General features: G+C 42.4%; 1 protein-coding gene and 1 long non-coding RNA gene across 3 annotated transcripts in view; one reads left to right on the forward strand and one right to left on the reverse strand.

Annotated features, from left to right (window-relative positions):
* Positions 1–12,346, forward strand: part of LOC147917369 (uncharacterized) — a 57,723-nt gene extending 45,377 nt beyond the window's left edge. Inside the window, exons 5-6 of one of the 2 annotated variants that reach the window (XR_015552046.1) lie at positions 10,911–11,031; positions 12,250–12,346. This is a non-coding gene — a long non-coding RNA (uncharacterized LOC147917369). Of the gene's footprint in view, positions 1–10,910; positions 11,032–11,672; positions 11,751–12,249 lie in introns of those variants that run through there. The other variant, XR_015552047.1, reaches the window with a different exon arrangement.
* Positions 3,033–3,466, reverse strand: LOC101394693 (histone H2B subacrosomal variant-like). Its single transcript, XM_004420465.3, has one exon. It carries the CDS (start codon positions 3,464–3,466, stop codon positions 3,098–3,100), a length of 369 nt encoding a protein of 122 aa, XP_004420522.1. The 3' UTR covers positions 3,033–3,097.
* Positions 12,347–18,305: the final 5,959 nt, after the last annotated feature.

Genomic DNA, 18,305 nt, shown 5'->3' on the forward strand with positions numbered 1-18,305 from the left:
AATGGCAGTTGCTGGGAGCTGGGGAGAGGGGGGAATTGTGGGTTATTATTTAATGTTTATGGAGTTTCAGTTTGGGAAGATGAAAAAGTTCTAGACATGGATGGTGGTGATGGTTGCACAACAGTGTGAATATACTTTATGTGACTGAGCTGTACACTTAAGAATGATTAAAATGGTAAGTCTTATGTTATATATACTTTACCACACTAAAAAATGTTTAAAAATTTTTAAAAATGTGGGTATATTTATATACATGCATTTGTATAATCAGACTTGAAACCAATTCCAGAAAGTTTTTGCCAAGAATCTTGACCTTATTTTGAAATTCTATTAAAATATTTCAAATCATACACAAAAATAGAGAGACTAACATGTGAAGAACTCTCTAGTTCCTTTCACCCAGCTTTACCACCTCAGTTTATAGTAAACCTTCCTTGTGAATGGTTAGTCCATCGCCTCGGTTGTTGACTTCCATTTGTGTGTACTATCCTTACTCTGATGATCTGAAAAGCCATCTATAAATTTCTCATATTTGTGAAACTTTTTTACGGGTGTCCCAAGAAAAGCCTTAGAAAACCTTTCTTATCGCAGACCCTACAAAAGGAGCAGCATTGTGTAGACCAGAGGTTGGAAACTTATTCTGTGAAGAGCCAGGTAGTAAATATTTTAGGCTTTGTGGTCACATTTTGTTGTTAGTGCTCTCGAGTGGGTTCTGACTCCTAGCGACCCTGTGTGCAGCAGAGCAGAACACTGCCCGGTCTTTTTGTGCCATCTTCTCACCTTCCAGTGCTATATCAGACAATGCTTGCTGCTATTCATAGGGTTTTCATGGCCAAGCCTTTCTTCCTGGTCTGACTTAGTCTGGAAGCTCTGCTGAAACCTGTCCACCGTGGGTGACCCTGCTGGTATTGGAAATCCTGGTGGCATAGCTTTCAGCATCACAGTAGCACACAGCCACCATAGTATGACAACCGACAGACAGGTGATGTGGTTCCCTGTTGGGGAAATGAACCCAGGGCTGTGGTGGTGAGTGCACCCAGTCTTAACCACTAGACCACCAGGGTCACATTAGCCTTGTTGAATATTCTTGTTTTTTTTTTTCTTTTTAAATATTCTATAAAAAGGTAAAAACCTTTCTTAGCTTGTGGGGCCAGATGAAAAAGGGCTTCTTCCAGATTTGGCACAAGGGCTGTAATTTGCTGACCCCTGGTAAGCCTCTGAGGCCCTTCTGATGCCAGCCCACAGCAGAGTGGCAGATGTGGGCATCTAATCACGATCAGCCAATCTTTAGGGTAGCCAGCAACCTCTGTTTAGGCCTAACTCAAATATGATGATTTCAAGTCTGGTTATGTAAATGCATGTGTATAAAAATACCCACTTAAAAATTTTTTTAACCATTTTTTATTGTAGTAAAATTTTACCGTGGTACTCCTCTAAGTGGAATCCCATAGACCTGTCAGGTCTATTTCCTGGAACTCTGAGAAGGAAGGATTTAGAGGTGAGCAACCCCAGGAAAAACTGATGATGGGTCCTAAGTGAGAGACCTAGAATAGTCTCAGTTTCAATCCCAGTATATTCATACAAGAAACCCCCTTTTCTTGAGGAAACTTAAGTGATATGTTTCTTGTAACCAGAGAATCTAAATTACTCTCATCTACTGCAAATGTAAATTGGTACAAATACTTTGGAAGGTGGTCTGGTAATATCCAGTACAGTTGAATATGGGCATATCACTAACCCAGCAATTCCACTGTTAGGTATCTTACCTGGAGAATTCTTGTGCGTTTGTACCAGAACATCTATGTACAAGAATGTTCACAGGGTGCAGCGTGTCCACAGTGGACTCTAACCCGGTCAAATCCCAACTCCGCCGCTTACACAGATGTGTGACCTCAGACAAGTTACTTATTTCTCTGTGCCCATTTTCCTCATTTGCGGGAGGGAATAATTATTTAATCCTCACAGGGTTGTCGTAAGGATTAAATAAGTTAATTTATGTAAAATGCTGGGCTCGCAGGAAATGCTACATAAGTCTTAACTGCTGTTACAACTCATATTATAGGAGCATTGTTCATAATAGCAAAAAATTGAAAACAACCCAAACCTCCATCAACAGAGAATGGATAAATCAACTGTGGCATGTGGCAATGTTCACATTATGGAACGCTACATAGCTTAGGAGTGGAAAGAATGAACGAGAGCTCTACACATCAACAGGTATAAATCTTAGAACAACGTTCAGAGAAAAAGGCAGGCACAGAAGAACACGAGTCATATGACCCCTGTGTTACCAAATTAGCATAATGAAACCTATCATCTAGAGACACATACATAGGAGCAAAAGGTCGAAGAAAAACAGAAAAATGAGTAAGAGAAAAGTCAGGACAGTGACAGGGAGACGGGTCGGGGCGGCTCAGTGACATCCGTGATGTTCTTCAAGTTTAGAAATCCAGTGGTAGGTTCTGTGTGTTGTTATGGTATAAATGTACAACAGTGAATCCAGGAAACCAAATCTAAATGTAAAGATAAATTAAATGTAAAGATAAAATTTACATGGAAAAGAACTGAGCTTGTTGAAATTCAGGAAATAAGAATTAGAACAAAAAGGAAATGGTTAACATGCTCTACAGAGACTTCATTAAGGAACTAAATAGGTTGAATATAGTTTGCTCTAGAAAATACTTATTTGATGACAATTTATCAGTGCTGGTATTACTTCTGATTAAAATGTTTGTCTTCATAAATTCAAAGTCAGTATGACCTGGGGGTCAAAATAGCTGGATTAAATCATTCTGTACATAGTTGACAATACCTTAACGATACAATAAGCATTGAATTTATATAATGAGATTTACACATTCATAGGAAAAACAAGAGTGCTGGGTGGGAGCAAAGTGTCAGGAAAACCTAAATACTCGAATTGTTAACAGGTAAAATAGCAAGAGAGTAGTTTTTCTCTAAACATGAGAAATAGGGAAAACACAAGGAAATACCGCCATGTTATAAAAAAGAAGAGTGAATTCCATATTGAAGTGATCGTTTGGGTAGTAAGCTTGATTTACTTTCCCCAAGATTTAATTAAGCTGGTACATGGAGTTTAGGAGTGAACAAATCTGTGGACAGCTTCACTTCCAAAAGCCACTGCATACTTAGCTAGTTTCCCAGGAAACAGCAAGTACACTGCCCTCTGGATATCTTCAGGGGTGAGGGTACAACGATTTCTGAAATACATCAGGTTGCAGGCTTCTGTAGAAATGCGCTCAGACATGTCGTTGATCAGGGTGTTCATGATGTCCAAGGTGCGAGCTGATATGCTCCTCCCGGGAACCACTTCCTTTAGGACCCTGGTGATGTAGCGTGAATAATTTCTGTGGCCAGAATAGGTGGTGGCGTGTGATTTCTTTCTGAAGACTCGGCCTTGACGTCCTCTGGAGCACCTGTTCTTCTTGGTGGTGGCTCTGGCCATTGTAGATGTTGTTCTCCTGACAGTTACTCGTGGAGAGGAGAAGGGCCTCAGAGTGGGGGCAGCTCCCCTCTTTATGTCGGCATGTCACAATCAGGCTCCTCTTTGATTGGCGGTTGCTTTCCCTATGTCACAATCACCTAGCAACAGCATTGATTTGTTGTTAGGGGAAAATCCTGCTCTTGGCTCACCGAAAGCTTTCCTGAGAAGACAGTGTTGCAGGGTTGAGGTTGACTTCATGGCAGAAGAGTACTCATTTTTCCTACCTTGTTTCTTAGCAGTTTATAAGCATAGTATACAATATTTCCAGAACTGGACAAACCTCATCAAATCGGGGGGTTAGTAGCAGGGAAGAAAGGAAAAAGTGCCATAAGCCTTTTTGGGGGGAATCTCTGTTTATAAAAGTATTCATAAATTCATATTATAAGCAAATGAACAATTAAATAAGCCACTAAAAATCTCAAAATGATTATTTTATAATAAAAATAAATATTTATAGATAATCTTCTTTTAAAAATTATGACCATTATTTTAAAAATGAATCCTAATTTTTTCTGGACCCCAACTCTTTAGGAGCAAATATGTACAGCTAGAGAACAAAACAAAAACTCCCCTATTTTCTTGTTTAAATTTTATGTGGATTTGTTAACTTTTTATAATGATATTAATATCATTCTTGAAAATTTCACAAATCTCATTACATGGTCTGTTTTCTTTACTTGTTACTGTAGTTCTGTCATTATTAACCAAAGTGTGTGGGAGGTCATTCTTGCTCATGTATCATGTTGATATTCATGCTTTAAAAAAAATCTCCATTTGCCTTCTTAATCAAATTCATCTGGATAAAATAAAAGAGAAATAGAGGCAAGTATAAAAATTGCAACTCACAAGCAATTCACAATTGCCCCAACTATTAATGCTGCCATGAAAGTTCTTTCACTGTGAGCTGCTTCACAGATAAGGGAGACGGGGCTATGTGTAATTTCTGGAATGCTATCTGAAATTCCTCTCCTTTTTCTCCCACTCAAGAAAGTAAATCTGAAATAAGGTGAGTAAGAATAATGTTATTATAGGGAAAGCTTTGAACAAGCTCTAATTTTTGGAAGACAATGGGCATCATTTGTAAATGTTGCAGTTCATTGCTAGAAATACACCTCACACCAGTGTGGTCACTGAGAGGAGGCTGTGCTGCCACATATGCTTTGGGGTGATGGATCTTTAGTCAGCTCTTGCTAATTTTACTTTCAGATTTCCCTGGATATAATTACTTAGTTAGCTTAATTATAGCATAGCTTTATTTGCTATCATTTAGAAGAAGCTGTCAGGTGGAGAACGTTCATTCCCTAGTCCTCACATACCTGCCTGGAAGAGCTTTCACTAGGGTAACACTCCTGGCCTCTCCTCCCCCTCCCCTACCCCACCCTGGGACAATCCTTCCTGGGATGGGCGGGGTGGGGGGAACAGACACGCCCCCCTCAGCCCCTCTGTGCTCCTGTCGGGTCTGACTGTGGGCCGCTGTGCTCCTGGCGCTGGATCACTTTGCTGGCTGGCGGTAAACGAGTAGTCATTCTGCTGAATGGGAGGGGCTGTGTTAGGAAGCCTGTTGTTACCCCTCACCAGAGCGCTAGTCTCCAAACGGCCTGTCATAATAACGCTGACGTTTTGATCCCCAGCTTTCTGATCCCTGTGACTCTCTCAGTCGGTTCTGTGCCTGGGTGAGGAGCAGGAACACTGCACTATAGTACAGGAGCTAAGGGAAAAAGGCTTTAAAGCCCAAATGATAAACTATATACTAAAATGCTCATTGATCAGAAAGTTCAGAAAATGAGGAATACTGATTCCGTAAAATTTCTGGCTACTTTAGGGTGAATTCCCTTTTACAATTTAATGAATCATTCTAAAATATGTATGAGTTCACCACTGATACACTGGTTTATCTTTTCCTTCTCCCTTCCTCCTCCTCCAGACAGTCTGGAACAAGGGACAGACACCTTTTAGCATAATGACCTTCAGGAGATGCGTGTTGAATTATCAGTCTGGGCAATGCAGCAAGTCTGATTGTTTTGCATCTGCCATACCCTGAGAATGGACACTGTGAAGCCCTCTCTCCTCTCCTCTGCCCTCACCTAGGGTGAGGGTCCTAGCCTTGGAACAAAGCCTGGAGACACAGGAGAGTAAAAGTACTGATGACCAGAGGTCTGGGGTCCCCAAGCTGCTCCACTGTAGCTGGAGTCCAAAGTTAAGAAGCGCTCATGCATTTTTCCAGGCTCTTGTTTTGGGCTGGATCCCACTACGTCTATCTGGGCCATAGGTTGTATGTCTTCCATGATCGAGTATGTGTAGTATGGGGGCTACAGCTGCTTAGTCTTTTGTTTATGGTTGAGGATCTTGTAATGACTCAGGGTCGTCATGGAAACTCTCAGTGATTGTTCTACAATAACGGTGGCAGAGGTGATATTAATTCAAAGCTGAAAACATGCATTGACAGGTATGAGTGTACTCTGGGAACATTTTTACAGCCAACAACATACAGCCACTCTATTAGCTTACTATGGCTGCTGTAACAAATCACCACAAATTTAGAGCCTTAAAACAACACAAATTTGTTATCTCATAATTCTGGTGGTCAGAAGTCTGAGTGGGTTTCATTGGGCTAAAATCAAGTAGTCAGCAGGGCTGTATTCTTTCTGGCGACTCTAGAGGAGAATTGTTTCCTTGCCTTTTCCAGCTTCTAGAGGCTGCCTGCATTCCTTGGCTTTTCCTCCATCTTCAAAGCCAGTAAGGGACAGTCAAGTCTTTCTCATGCTGCATCACTCTGACCCTGCGTCTCCTGCCTCTGTCTTTCACTTATGAGGACCTTTGTGATTACATTGGGCCCACCTGGACAATCAGGGTAATCTCCACATCTCAAGATCCTTAACTTTATCACCTCTGCAAATTCCATTTTGCCGCGTAAGGTAACATATTCACAGGTTTGGGAGTTGGGGATATGAACACCTTTGAGGGGGCGTTATTCTGCCCACCACAGCCACCGTGAGCAGAATGAGATTGTCGGGGAAGATCTGGGTCACTAATGGTATAGAAGTCGGAGATGAAAATACTGTCCTTAGTAGATGACCAGAAATATATTTTAAAAATACTTTCTATATATGGGCTAACTTTCTTGTAATTTGCTTATTTTTCCTAAAAAGGGAGAGTTGTCTTGGATTTTTACTTTCTGTGCTGTGTCTCTACATTATAGTTCCAAAAATATACTAAATAAAATTGACTTTATCCTTGGAAGGCCAGAGGATGACAGTAGAGGAGAGATTTTTCTTCCCTCCCCTCTCACTCTCACATTCCCTTCTCTCTCTCTTCTCTTCTGCTAGTGTTCTCTCCCCTCTCTTGCAAGTATTTATTGAATGCCAACCATGTGCCAGGCACTGCATTAGTTACATGGTGGGGACATAGAGACGAAGAAGATACAATTCCTACCCTCAAGGAACTCACGGTTTATTGAGGTAGATGGACACGGAAGTAATCGATTACTGTGAACAGGCTATGACGGGGCATCCACAGGGCACAGCAAGAAGACATGCTGGTTCCTAGATCACTCAGGCTTCCAGGGCAGGTTTCTAGGAGGAGGTGATGTTTTAGTTGAATCTTGACGGATGTAGAAGTTATTCAGGCAGATAAGGGTGGTGGTGGGGGTAGTGGAGACATGGCTATGTAAATACAGTACCTCAGGGAAAGAGGTCCTCTTTTTGGTTTTGCATGAGAATAGAAGACCTTTGGTCTGAAAGAGTCTGAGCTTGCTTGCCCTTTGTTGTCTGGTGGTATTCAGGTGTGGAAGAACAGGTGACCTCCAGAAAGAGGCAAAGGAAGCATGTTTACCAGGGGAGAGTCCAGGTTTCAGTTAAGGCCGCAGTTCTCAAGCTTGATGCATACTGAAGTCAACCTAGGGGGATTAAAACATGATCAAGCCAAGCGTGCCAGTGCTGGACGCCGACTAACTGAATCAGTTTCTGCAGGGGCAAGGCTCAGGCAGTTTTTAAATTCTTTTAACGTGCAGCAGTGTTGAGAGTCACTGGTTGAGCTAAGATAGAGCAAAACGTTTGAAGGCATTGGGGAGTTTTTTGTCAACACTGGAATGGGATTGTAAGGGAAAGGGCTACGAGGGAAGAGAGAAGAGAGGAGGGGAGTTAGGAGGAGGAGGATAGCGAGAGCGAGCAGATGAGAGCACGGAAGACGACGGGAAGAGTGGCTCCTGAGGGTGACACATGTTCTCTGGTCGTGGGCTCCGTGTCCAGAGACACGAAGAGATGCAGACTTGGGTGTCAACTTGCTTCTGAGCGTTTCAGTTGAGGCTAACTTGGCTGAAAAGCTCTTTCTGTGCTTGGCCAGGAGAGATCTGGGAGAACTGAGGAGGGATAAGGGAAGGGGGTGGAAAGGCTGGGACCCACGTGGCTGTGGAGTCTTACCTGTCTCACATGTCCATGTTTGAGGAGAGTAACACGGACGAGTTTTCCATGTTCTCCTTTCCCCATGTGTTGACAGTTCTCTGGCCTGGCTCATTTCTCTTTGACTTCATTCTGCCTTTTTTTGCTGGATTCCTGAGGCTGATGCTCCTATACTCACTAGTACAGACCCCTCTCCCTCCCAGAGCAGGGTCACCTGTGTCCTGCTTTGGCTAATCTGAAAGCTGGGTCATTGTTCTCAGATGACCTGAGAGAGAGTAATTAGATTAGCCTTGTGCAGAGTACGAACACAAAAAAGGAATTAGCTCTTAAAGTAAGTAGAAGGTTGTCAATTCCTGATGAAGTTCCTGGTGAGTCTGATGTTTTTTTAGCAGAAAACAGACCATGTATTGGGACAACAGAGAGTAGAAAAATTTTACTTTTGCTTTGAGTTCTGGTTCACATATATAGTAAAACATCAATTAACTAAAAAGTAATTAACCCTCCTCCCGGAATCAATAGGTTATCATTGTAAACTGGGTTTTCCTCCAGCTGCAATGCGAGTGCTCTTGCTAAGGGTGTAGAATGGGAATAGACGTTGCCCAGCGTCACCTGGCAGGGAAGCTGTGGAGCCAGGGGGTAAATGGAGGCCTGTTTGACCTCCACGCTGGAGCTCTTAACCACTAGACCCTCTGCCTCTCACTAGCTGGCCGAGAAGGGAGGATGTTCCAAACAGGAGGAAAGGACTGAGAACAACATGGAGGCAGGAAATCACAAACTATATTCAAGAACCAGGGAAAACTGTTTTGCTGGAGTAGAGGGGTTATGTCTGAGGGTGTTGAGAGAGATGGAAGGGTATAGTGGGCTTAGTTGATAACACGTCTTAAATTGTAGTCTAAGCTGTTAAAATTATTCTCTAGGTAGGGGCCGGCCCTGTGGTATAGCAGTTACGTTCTCACCCTCCGCTTCGGCCGCCTGGGGTTCTCAGGCCTGGATCCTGGGTGTGGACCTACGCACCGCTTGTCAAGCCATGCTGTGGCGGCGTCCCGTGTAAAGTAGAGGAAGATGGGCACAGATGTTAGCCCAGGGCCAATCTTCCTCAGCAAAAAGAGGAGGATTGGCGACAGATGTTAGCTCAGGGCTGATCTTCCTCACACACACAAAAAAATTATTCTCTAGGTATTTGAGAGTCACCGAGAATTTGAAGCGTGTCAGTGATTGGCTCAAAGTGATGTTTTGAGAGAACTGATTTGGTGCTGGGTACAGGAGGGATTAGAAGAAGAAATGAGATCAGAGAGCCCAGCAATGTCATTGTTGAGTGGCCCAAGAGTGGGACAATAGAGGTCTGAACAGGGGTAGTAGGAGTGGGAAGAAGGGACTGTCTTACAGAGAATTGGTAAGATCTGATGATAGATTTACTACTCGGGGCAAAGGAGAAGGAAGGCTGTAACATAGTGCTAACCTTTATTGAGCACTCTGTGTCTAGGCACTGTTCTAAGTACTTCCCAGGTACTAGCTCAGTTAGTTCTCACAACCACCCTAGGATATAAGTACTACCATTATCAGCGTCTTCTTTGCACAGGTAAGGAAACTAAGATGCAGAGTGGTTATGCAACTTGCCTCAGATCACACAGCTGGTTAGTAGAAGAGCTGGGATTCAAACCCAGGCATCCAGCTGCAGGCCCCTGCTCCTCCCTCTCAGACATCCTGCTTCTCTTGTCATCCCTTATGTGAACGGCGCTCTGCATGCTGCCTGTGCTTGACCATTGCGTCTGCTTCATCTTCACGAGTCCAGGGGAGTAGGTAGGACCAGTAGTACTTCCCGCCTCACAGTGTCAATCTGGCTGTTACCAACAAGTGAGAGGAAGAACCCCGATCTTCTACCTCCGTCTCCAGTGCTCTGGCCAAAGCCTCATGCTCTATATTTCTAGGGAAGAAAAATGAAAATTCATTAACCAAAATAGTACAGTTGGAGCAATGAAGAAGATGTGATGTTAGAATTTAGGATGAAAAATCTGATTTTCAGCACCCTCAGGAAGTTGCTTTTCTCACTTTACATTAAGTAGAGTCCCTCAGGCTGTGGTACACATAAAGAGGAATCAGTCCTTTCCTCAATGAGGGAGAGGATCTGACAGCCGTCATACAGCTCCTCGTTCTAGACAGGTCAGAGAGAAAAACGCACCTTCACCCAGAGGGAGAGGGTGAAGGATTCTAAATTGGGATAAAAAGACTTAAGGAAGGGAGCCTGTGCTCAGAGAATCCTAATAAGGTTTTAAAACCACATCTCTTCTTCAATCATCCCGTGATGCCCTTTTAAGCTGGTTTACACGTAAAGAAACCAGAAAGACAAATATCCTAAACATTACAAAATTAGAGGCAGATAAGCATAATAAGAAAATTGTGTTCACTGCAAAACAGCTAAACTAGAAACCAGGAGCTGCCAAGTATCTTTATTTAAGTACATAAAATTGTGTCCCATTCTAAGGGATATAATAAAGTCTTGCCTTGGCTACATTCAAAGAAAAAAATACCCAGTGTTCTTGAATTGAATAAAATCCAAATACCTCAATCCAGTCTCTCTTCAGGGCCCAGTAAAAGAATACAAATCTTTCAGCAGCTCAGACTGAAGACATTCACACCAAGGCCGGTTTCCAATGTTCTTGTTGCTGAGTTTTATTTTAGGACCAGCCTCTGATGTAGTGCAGTCTCTCTCTAATCTCTTTGGGCAAGACTGTGTCACTACAGATCTCTTAGAGGAATGATGGAATTAGTGAGGCTAGCTTGCTCTGGAGTATGCTGGAAGCTGCCATCTGAGGACCTGATCTCTCCATTCTATTGTGTCCTGAAATCATAATACATGAGTGACGTCTGCAGAGTACTTCCTACTTTCCAAAATATTGGGAGTTTATGAATTAGAAGAATAATACTGTACCCTGTAGTAGGCCTGGTTAGGTTCCCTGATGAGGTCCCATCTCCTCTGTCTCATATAAGAATGAACTGTTTTCCCACAGGAGGGTTTTGAGGACATCTGCCGGCGTGGGTCTGTCTAGAACCCACAGAATGTTGTAACCAAGTGTCTCCGGCCAACGGAACACCTTCTGAGTGCTCACTGCTTCCTGGTGTACAGAGGAGGTAAGTTGTGATGTAACTGAGGACTCTGAAATAACACGGTTGTTCTCTGAATGGTGCTTCCCACAGAACTGGTTCAGGAAATGTCTTGCCTTCAAGGCATGTTATCTTCAGTGCTGAGAATCTAGTGAGGCCATAATATAGAAGTTTTAACACTATCTCCTTCCATTTTTTTTAACAAACTTTGCTGTAAGCAGGGTAGCCCACCTGTTTACAGATGAGACTTAACTCGGAGAAATTGTGCTGCTTGCTTCAGAGGTGCATACCCAGCAGTATGGCCACTCTAAGTCCAGAACTAGGTTTCTCTCCACTGATTATGCTGCTGGAATCAAGCTTGTGCCCACTCCTGCAGCCTTAATGGACTTGGTGGTGGCTGTTAGACTCTTTCTGGAATTCTGTGGGTCCTTGATCCTTGTAAGAATATGTGATGTGCACCCTAGTATGTACTGTCTCATGGAAGTTGCTTGGTTCTTTTTCTGTCTTACCTTCTTTGTAACGACCATAAGTCTAGGAACAGGACTCAAAGAGGCTTGGACAGTGAGGGGTCTTAAGAGCCAGTGTGGGCTGTGCAATGTAATGTACGTTTCCAGGTGCTGGTGGGGCATGCGTCAAGAGAAATGTGATTATTCTCTCCTCTCTTCTAGCCCAAACTCTGCATATTATGGACCACTCTAACCCAAGAATTGTGACCATAAATAAGTAGGATTTAAAAACTCAGCTGCTTTCAGTACAGGTAAAAGAATATTTTTTAGGAACTTGAGATTAGAGAAAGGGTTACAATCAGATGAAAAACACAAATCATAAAGGAAAAGGTTGACCTTTTTGCCTGTATTAGACTTAAGGCAACTATATGATAAAAGACTCCATAAACAAAAGTCAATGACAAGCCACAGACTGGGAGAAGATATTTGATAAGTACGTAACTAATCTAGAATAAGTATTCAGAATACGTAAAGAACTCCTGTTAATCAATTTTTAAAATGACAACTTGTTGGATAAATAGGGAAATTATGTGATCAGGCAATTCACAGAATAAGAAGCCCCCAAAAGGTGATCAGCATGTAGGAAGGTGCTCAACCTCGGCAATAGCCGGGGAAATGCAAATTAAAACCACAGAAATTATTTCACTCCCACTGACTCACAAAAATTAATTACCCTCATAAGGCTAAGTGTTGGCAAGACTGTAAGGAAATGTAATTATTATTATTTTGTATATTGCAGATGGGAGTGTATGTAAATTGCTAGGATCACCTTGGACAGCAACTTTGGCCACACTTGGTAAATTTGAAGATGTGCGTCTCCTACAATATAGCGTTCATGTGGGTATATGTACTCTAAAAAAACTCTTGCACATATGTGTAAGGAGACAAGTGCTTGGATGTGCGGTGGAGCAATGTTTGCATAGAAAAAAAGGGGAAACAATCCATCCTTAAGTAGGGAAATGGCTGAATAAACCATGGTTTCTCATATGGTGGAATAATCTGAAACAATTTTAACAGATGAACTGGGGTCTCTGTGTATAAAACTTAAATATCGTTGAGAAAAAAGCAAGTTGCAAGGTGATATGTATTGTATGATATCGTTTATGTAAACATTGAAGCATAAAACAATAGAATATATTGTTTATAGATTTAGAGATATGTGGTACGAATACGAAAAAATACATGCGAATGATCCAACTGCCTAGGAGTAGTTTCCTCTTGGGGGTCAGGGAGGGAGAGAGAAAGGGACAGAGATGGATTGGAGTGGGGCTTTAGCTGTATCTATCAAGTTTTATTTAATTATTTTTCAAAAGAGAGATCTAATGCAAATATGGAAAAATGTTTTGGGACTCATATTATTTTCTTTTTGTTTGAAATAATAATTTAAAAAACTCAGCTACCGTAAAAAACAACCATTATTTAGTAATAAGTTTTACTCATAAAAGAGGGCCTCAAGGCTTTGTCAGAGAATTGGAAGCCTGCAGTAACACCTGCAGGTCACAGAGGGCGCCACACAGACAGGACAAGTACCCACTAATAGAAAATGGTAAGAAGGTCATTGTAGAGCCTGAAGTACAGGGGTTTTTATGCTGATGGAAATATCCAACAGTAAATAGCGAAGGAATCTGAAATGTCTTTCAGTCCAGTGTTTCCCAGACACGACTGAGGATAAGACTCTTCTGGGAAAATGATGAAAAATACAGATTCTTAGGCTCCTTTCTTGGAGTTTGGATTCAGTGAATTTCTGGGGGAGCCAGTGTTATGAAGAATACACTTAGGGGAACACTGACTTATATGTCTCACTGTCAGTGGAAACATTCGTTAATTCCTTCCCAAATGCTCTTCTCCCATCTGTCACCTCATTATTTGTACTATTCTCTTGCCATCTAAATTGAAGGCAATTTAAACAAAAACTGAAAAGGATTGTGGAAGTAGCCAAAATCGACCTGCTTTCCGGGGCGGGACTTTCCTATGCCTCCCCTCCCCCACTACACATCCCACGTCTAATAAGCCAATGAACTTCAAGGTGAAATCAGAGTATGGAGCCTGAACTCAAATTATGGATCCGCTACTGGTGTTTAACCTGCATGTCCTTGTGCATACACATCCTCTTTATCAGTCAAGCTTGCTTTCTGCAGTTTGAGGAGATGCCTTAAGGGAAGACAGTGTCTAAAATCCCTTAAAAGATAGGGAATGGGGATTCCTGAGGGCCTTAGTCATCGTTATGTTCCTAGTGCTAGCACAATACTTATATCTGTTGGTTTCTGAATGAATGGATAGGGCCCTCCCAGAGCAGCTGGCAGGGCCACATCACCATCTTTCGAAGTCAGGGAACTAGGGGAACAAATACTTCTGAACGCCTGAGTGCTAGGTGCTTTATATATGTAATCTCATTTAATCTTCCTACCAGCTCTATGAAGTAGGTTTTATGAGCTCTGGGATCAAATGGCGAAACTGAGAGGTGAAGGAATTTGCTTAAGATCATATGGTTGGTAGTGATAGGACTGGAATTTGAACTTAGTTCTGCCCAACTTCAGAGCCCACGGTCCGCTACGCTGAGCTACTTCTGAAAGACATAGTTATTGTCTCTAGAAGTCACCTGATTTCATGCCATCCTCTCCCACCCACTCAGAAGGAGCATGGTTATAATTATATTCAAATATTTAAATGTTTTCTCTTGGGCTCAAAGTTTTTTCCCCCTTGGCTGTTTGACTTTCTACTTTCTCACCTATGACATAAGTATTTCACAAAATGCTCCTTTAAATTAAAACCCAATAGAACAATATCAGAGGTAAATTTAGAGAAAAAAAGATGTCATATGACTTCAGAGAGTTCTATTTAGTAATGTTTATAAACCTGTAAACATGTTTTTGTGGAATAGCTCTCAATACAGAGGTTTTTGAGTTGCTTAAGAACGAGCTGAGGCTACTCCTGACTTTCTAGCATGCAGATGCCCTGTACCTTCTGTAACTGTTCGTCCCTCCATGGGCTAGTGGCTCCGTCCCCATGCTGGGTCCACTGTGCATCCCAGCCCTCAGGTGTTAGATCTTCCATCTGCCACAGTCCACGGGAAGAGAAGAGATGAGATGTGAGATGAGTCAGCTTTATGTCTGAAGATGCCTTGTACCAGGACAAAGTGTAAGTGGCCCTGTGCACTTTAGAGCAGTACCGATTCCAGGGCTGCAGGAGCAGGAAGGGGCAACGCAGAGCTCTGCGGGGATCTTTATGACGAAATAGTGGGAGCTAGATGGTAGCACGTTTACCTGGTTTTGCTTCATATTTCACATGTGTTGTCTTTCTACTGGGCTGTAAGTGACTGGATAAAAAAGGATGTTTCTGTATTCCCCCACTACTCCTAGCACAGCGCCTTTTAAAGAGTGTTGGTTCAATACATCTGTATTGAAGAAATGAATTAAAGAAAGAGTAAGTGGATGTTCTCCTGGAATACAGTGACTATTTTAGCCTTGGCTTGTGTCCTACTGTGTCTTCATTTACAATAACAATTTTGGGAGTTTATCTTTCTCTATTCTTATATTACAGAGGTGTTTACTCCTTCTAAATCTCCAACATAAACTCATGTTTTTCTTAATGACGTGATTGTTGATTTCCTTAGAAACCACTGGCATGTCAGAGCCCAAGTCCTTCTACGTGGAGAGATAAGATCAAGTTCTAGAAGGAAAAGATACTATAAGGATCTCAATATTCTCAGCTACAGTGTAAACAGAAAATAAATATGGACTCATGGTGCCCCATGAATTAATAGGAAAATAATTTCCCGGAGACCAGGAGAAAGTGCCCTTTGCGGAAGCTGACCACCGTCTTCTTGGAGCAGCTCCTGTTGGTGTGAGTGGTGGCCAGGGTCCTCAGAGAGTGACCATCAGTAATGAGGTTGTGCCAAATGTTTTTTTATTGAGGAAACATCTCCAAAGTTGATGAGTAATTCACATAAAATAGGAACATAATTGAGTACCTACTGTGTGCTAAGCACCATGCTAAATGCTTCATATGTTTGTTTTACCCTCTCAACACTCTGTGAGGAAGGTACTATTATCCTCAAGTAAGTGATGTCATGGTTATCCTTATAATTATGTTCACTCACTTGCTCGATATTCTTTCTCGAATGAGGAAAAATGTAGTGCTCCAGAGTTTTTGTTAGAAGTTGCTCAGGAGTTCATACTCACGTGGGAGTATGCTGGCCGTGTGAATGGCATCTGTGTATATCTTGGTGGAAAAAAACTGGAGAATGGCTAAGTTATAGCTTGAAATGTAACCCTGGGTGGACTTTCCTACCCCTGGGGGAAATACTGGCTAGCATGTTCATACATATTTTTATTTTTAAATTTATGTGTTTAATTTAAGGTGCATTTGAAAAAAATGTGACCAGCAAGTAAAGCCATAATTTCTCAGATGTTATTACTTAGGACCAGTGTAAGCAAAAACCAGGGGCGATTTACTTAAAGACGATGTAAAGACAGATATTAAGTAACGGATATGAACAGGTGATGTGAGGATATGACAAATCTTGGAGAGGGTATGTGAGTGAATAGCACTTGGGAAACGGTCCCTGCCTGGCCTGAGGCCTGGAGTTCAGGCCAGAGGTCAGTGCTAGTTGTGTCAGTTTTCATTGGATCAGCACTCACTCACCTTCTGGGACCCTAGGAATCTTCTTGCGACTTTAGTCACTGCAGATTGGAATAAAGTTGAATCTGAGCCAGACAACTGGGATCCTGAGATGTCAGCTGTCCCCCTGAAATATTGGTGATCACAAATACTCAGGCAGAATCAGTGGGCTCTCTGCCTTATAGCCTTTTTACGGGTGAAGGTCAAGGGCTCTTATCAACCACCTTTCTGTGGAAGAGGAGGAAGCAGTCCATTTTCCTTTGATGTCACTGAGGTTTCCATGACCAGAGTTTAGATCACTGCAGTGGTGGTCTTCACATCTCAGAGCTGGAAGTTGTTCAGACACTGTTTATCCAGTACTATCTAGGGGCTGGGCACAGTGCTGACCAGGGATGCAGAGAAAGGAGAGGCTCTTGCCATTGAAGATCTATGGAAAACATTTTTAAGGAGAACTGAACATACTGGCCAAGGAGATGGACTAGATTTAAGGAGCCAATTCAGGACAGGAAAACAGGAAAAATAGCAAAGACTTCTAAGAAAATATCTATTTTTATACCAGGATAAAGAAGGAATTGGATTGGAGAAAACGACACAGAATCATAGTTGCATGTGGGTGGATGTGCCCTTGAAAGCTCAGGTACCCAGGTTTGCCGTTAAGCCCTAGTAAAAGATGATGGCTACCCTTATTATTTCTTAATAACTTCAGAGATGGGGTTTCCCCATTTTTCTCACAGTACTTATACCCAGGATGTTTTCTAATGTCTCTCCTCAATTGCTCCTATTGGAAGTTAAGCCCGTCGTCTCTTGGAGAACAGCCATCTGCTGTTTCTTTCAATATCATGAATGATTGGAAAGAACTTCTTCGGAGTCTGGCCTCCCTGTCCCCAAATCTACATTCCGTTCCAAATTCTACCATTCTCAGCACCTCTGGTCATGAGTTCTATCAGCCTGTTTTTTCCTTCTTGTATTTTTTAACACCCCAAATAGCTACACATCACCTTCAGCGTTTCCTTCTAACTGTATGAGCATAAATTTCTTTTGGTTTATTGTCCCTTCTCTCTTGGTTCAAATTTCTAAGGTCTTACACGCTCTCTTCTTGCGTTTTCTACTTCTTCAAATTTTTCTTCTTTTACAAATTGTAAAGTTTAATTTTACTTAAAGCCCAAGGCTTTTCATCTTTTCGTTGGATTTAATTCTTTCTCAGGGAATCAGCATTGCTCCTTTTGCAGGTGTGCACCTGGGCAAGGTAAGGGAGCCCACTGGTTTAAATGAGGCTTTGCTGGTCCTGAGGGCTCCAATCCACCATCCAGTGTGGAGAATCCAAGGGAGAAAATTATCCTTCTTCTGCTTTGAGTGCTTTTCTGGGCTGTGATTTCCAGGACCTGGATCTTCAGGGGCACATTAATGCTGTTGCTAGCGGGGAAGGAGCAGATGGAGATAAATATACTCAAGGGCTTGGAGGCTGTTACCGATGCTGGAGGCAGGTAGTCAGGCAACAGGAAGTAAATACAGCAAAACAGTAGGAAAAAAATATTTACCTTTGGTCCCTTGAGCAACAGGAGTCAGGAGCTAGGGCAAGATTGTCCCAGGGCTTCCGCATGGGGCAGCCTTAACAGGTGGCTTGTAGAAACTTCTAGCCATATAGCAATTGACTCTGAGCAGCTGCATCTTACAGACCTGAAAATAACCTGAAAATGAGTTTTCTCAGCTCCAAGAAGTGTATAAAGCAGAGCTGGTGAGAGAGATGACAGCTGGACATCAGTGATATTTGAACAGCTGTTTACAAAGTGCTTTCCATGTCCTTTGTTGGAAGGGAACCTTGTACATAACAACCCTGTGAGGGACGGAGGGCAGATATCACTAATACTCTGTCGTGCAGGTGAAGTAACTTAGGCTCAAAGAGCTTAAATAAATTGCCCAAAGCCATGTACTTAGTTTTTGTGTGTGTGTGTGTGTGTGTGTGAGGAAGATTGGCCCTGAGCTAACATCTGTTGCTAATCTTCCTCTTTTTGCTTGAGGAAGATTGTCGTTGAGCTAACATCTGTGCCAGTCTTCCTCTATTTTGTATGTGGGATTCCGCCACAGCATGACTTGATGAGCAATGTGTAGGTCCGTGCCTGGCATCCAAACCTGTGAACCCAGGACTGATGAGGCAGAGCGGGTGAACTTAACCAC

This window comes from Ceratotherium simum, chromosome 4 (genome assembly GCF_057802395.1).
Source record: "Ceratotherium simum simum isolate JZ-2026a chromosome 4, ASM5780239v1, whole genome shotgun sequence".
In the NCBI taxonomy this organism is placed as follows: domain Eukaryota; kingdom Metazoa; phylum Chordata; class Mammalia; order Perissodactyla; family Rhinocerotidae; genus Ceratotherium; species Ceratotherium simum.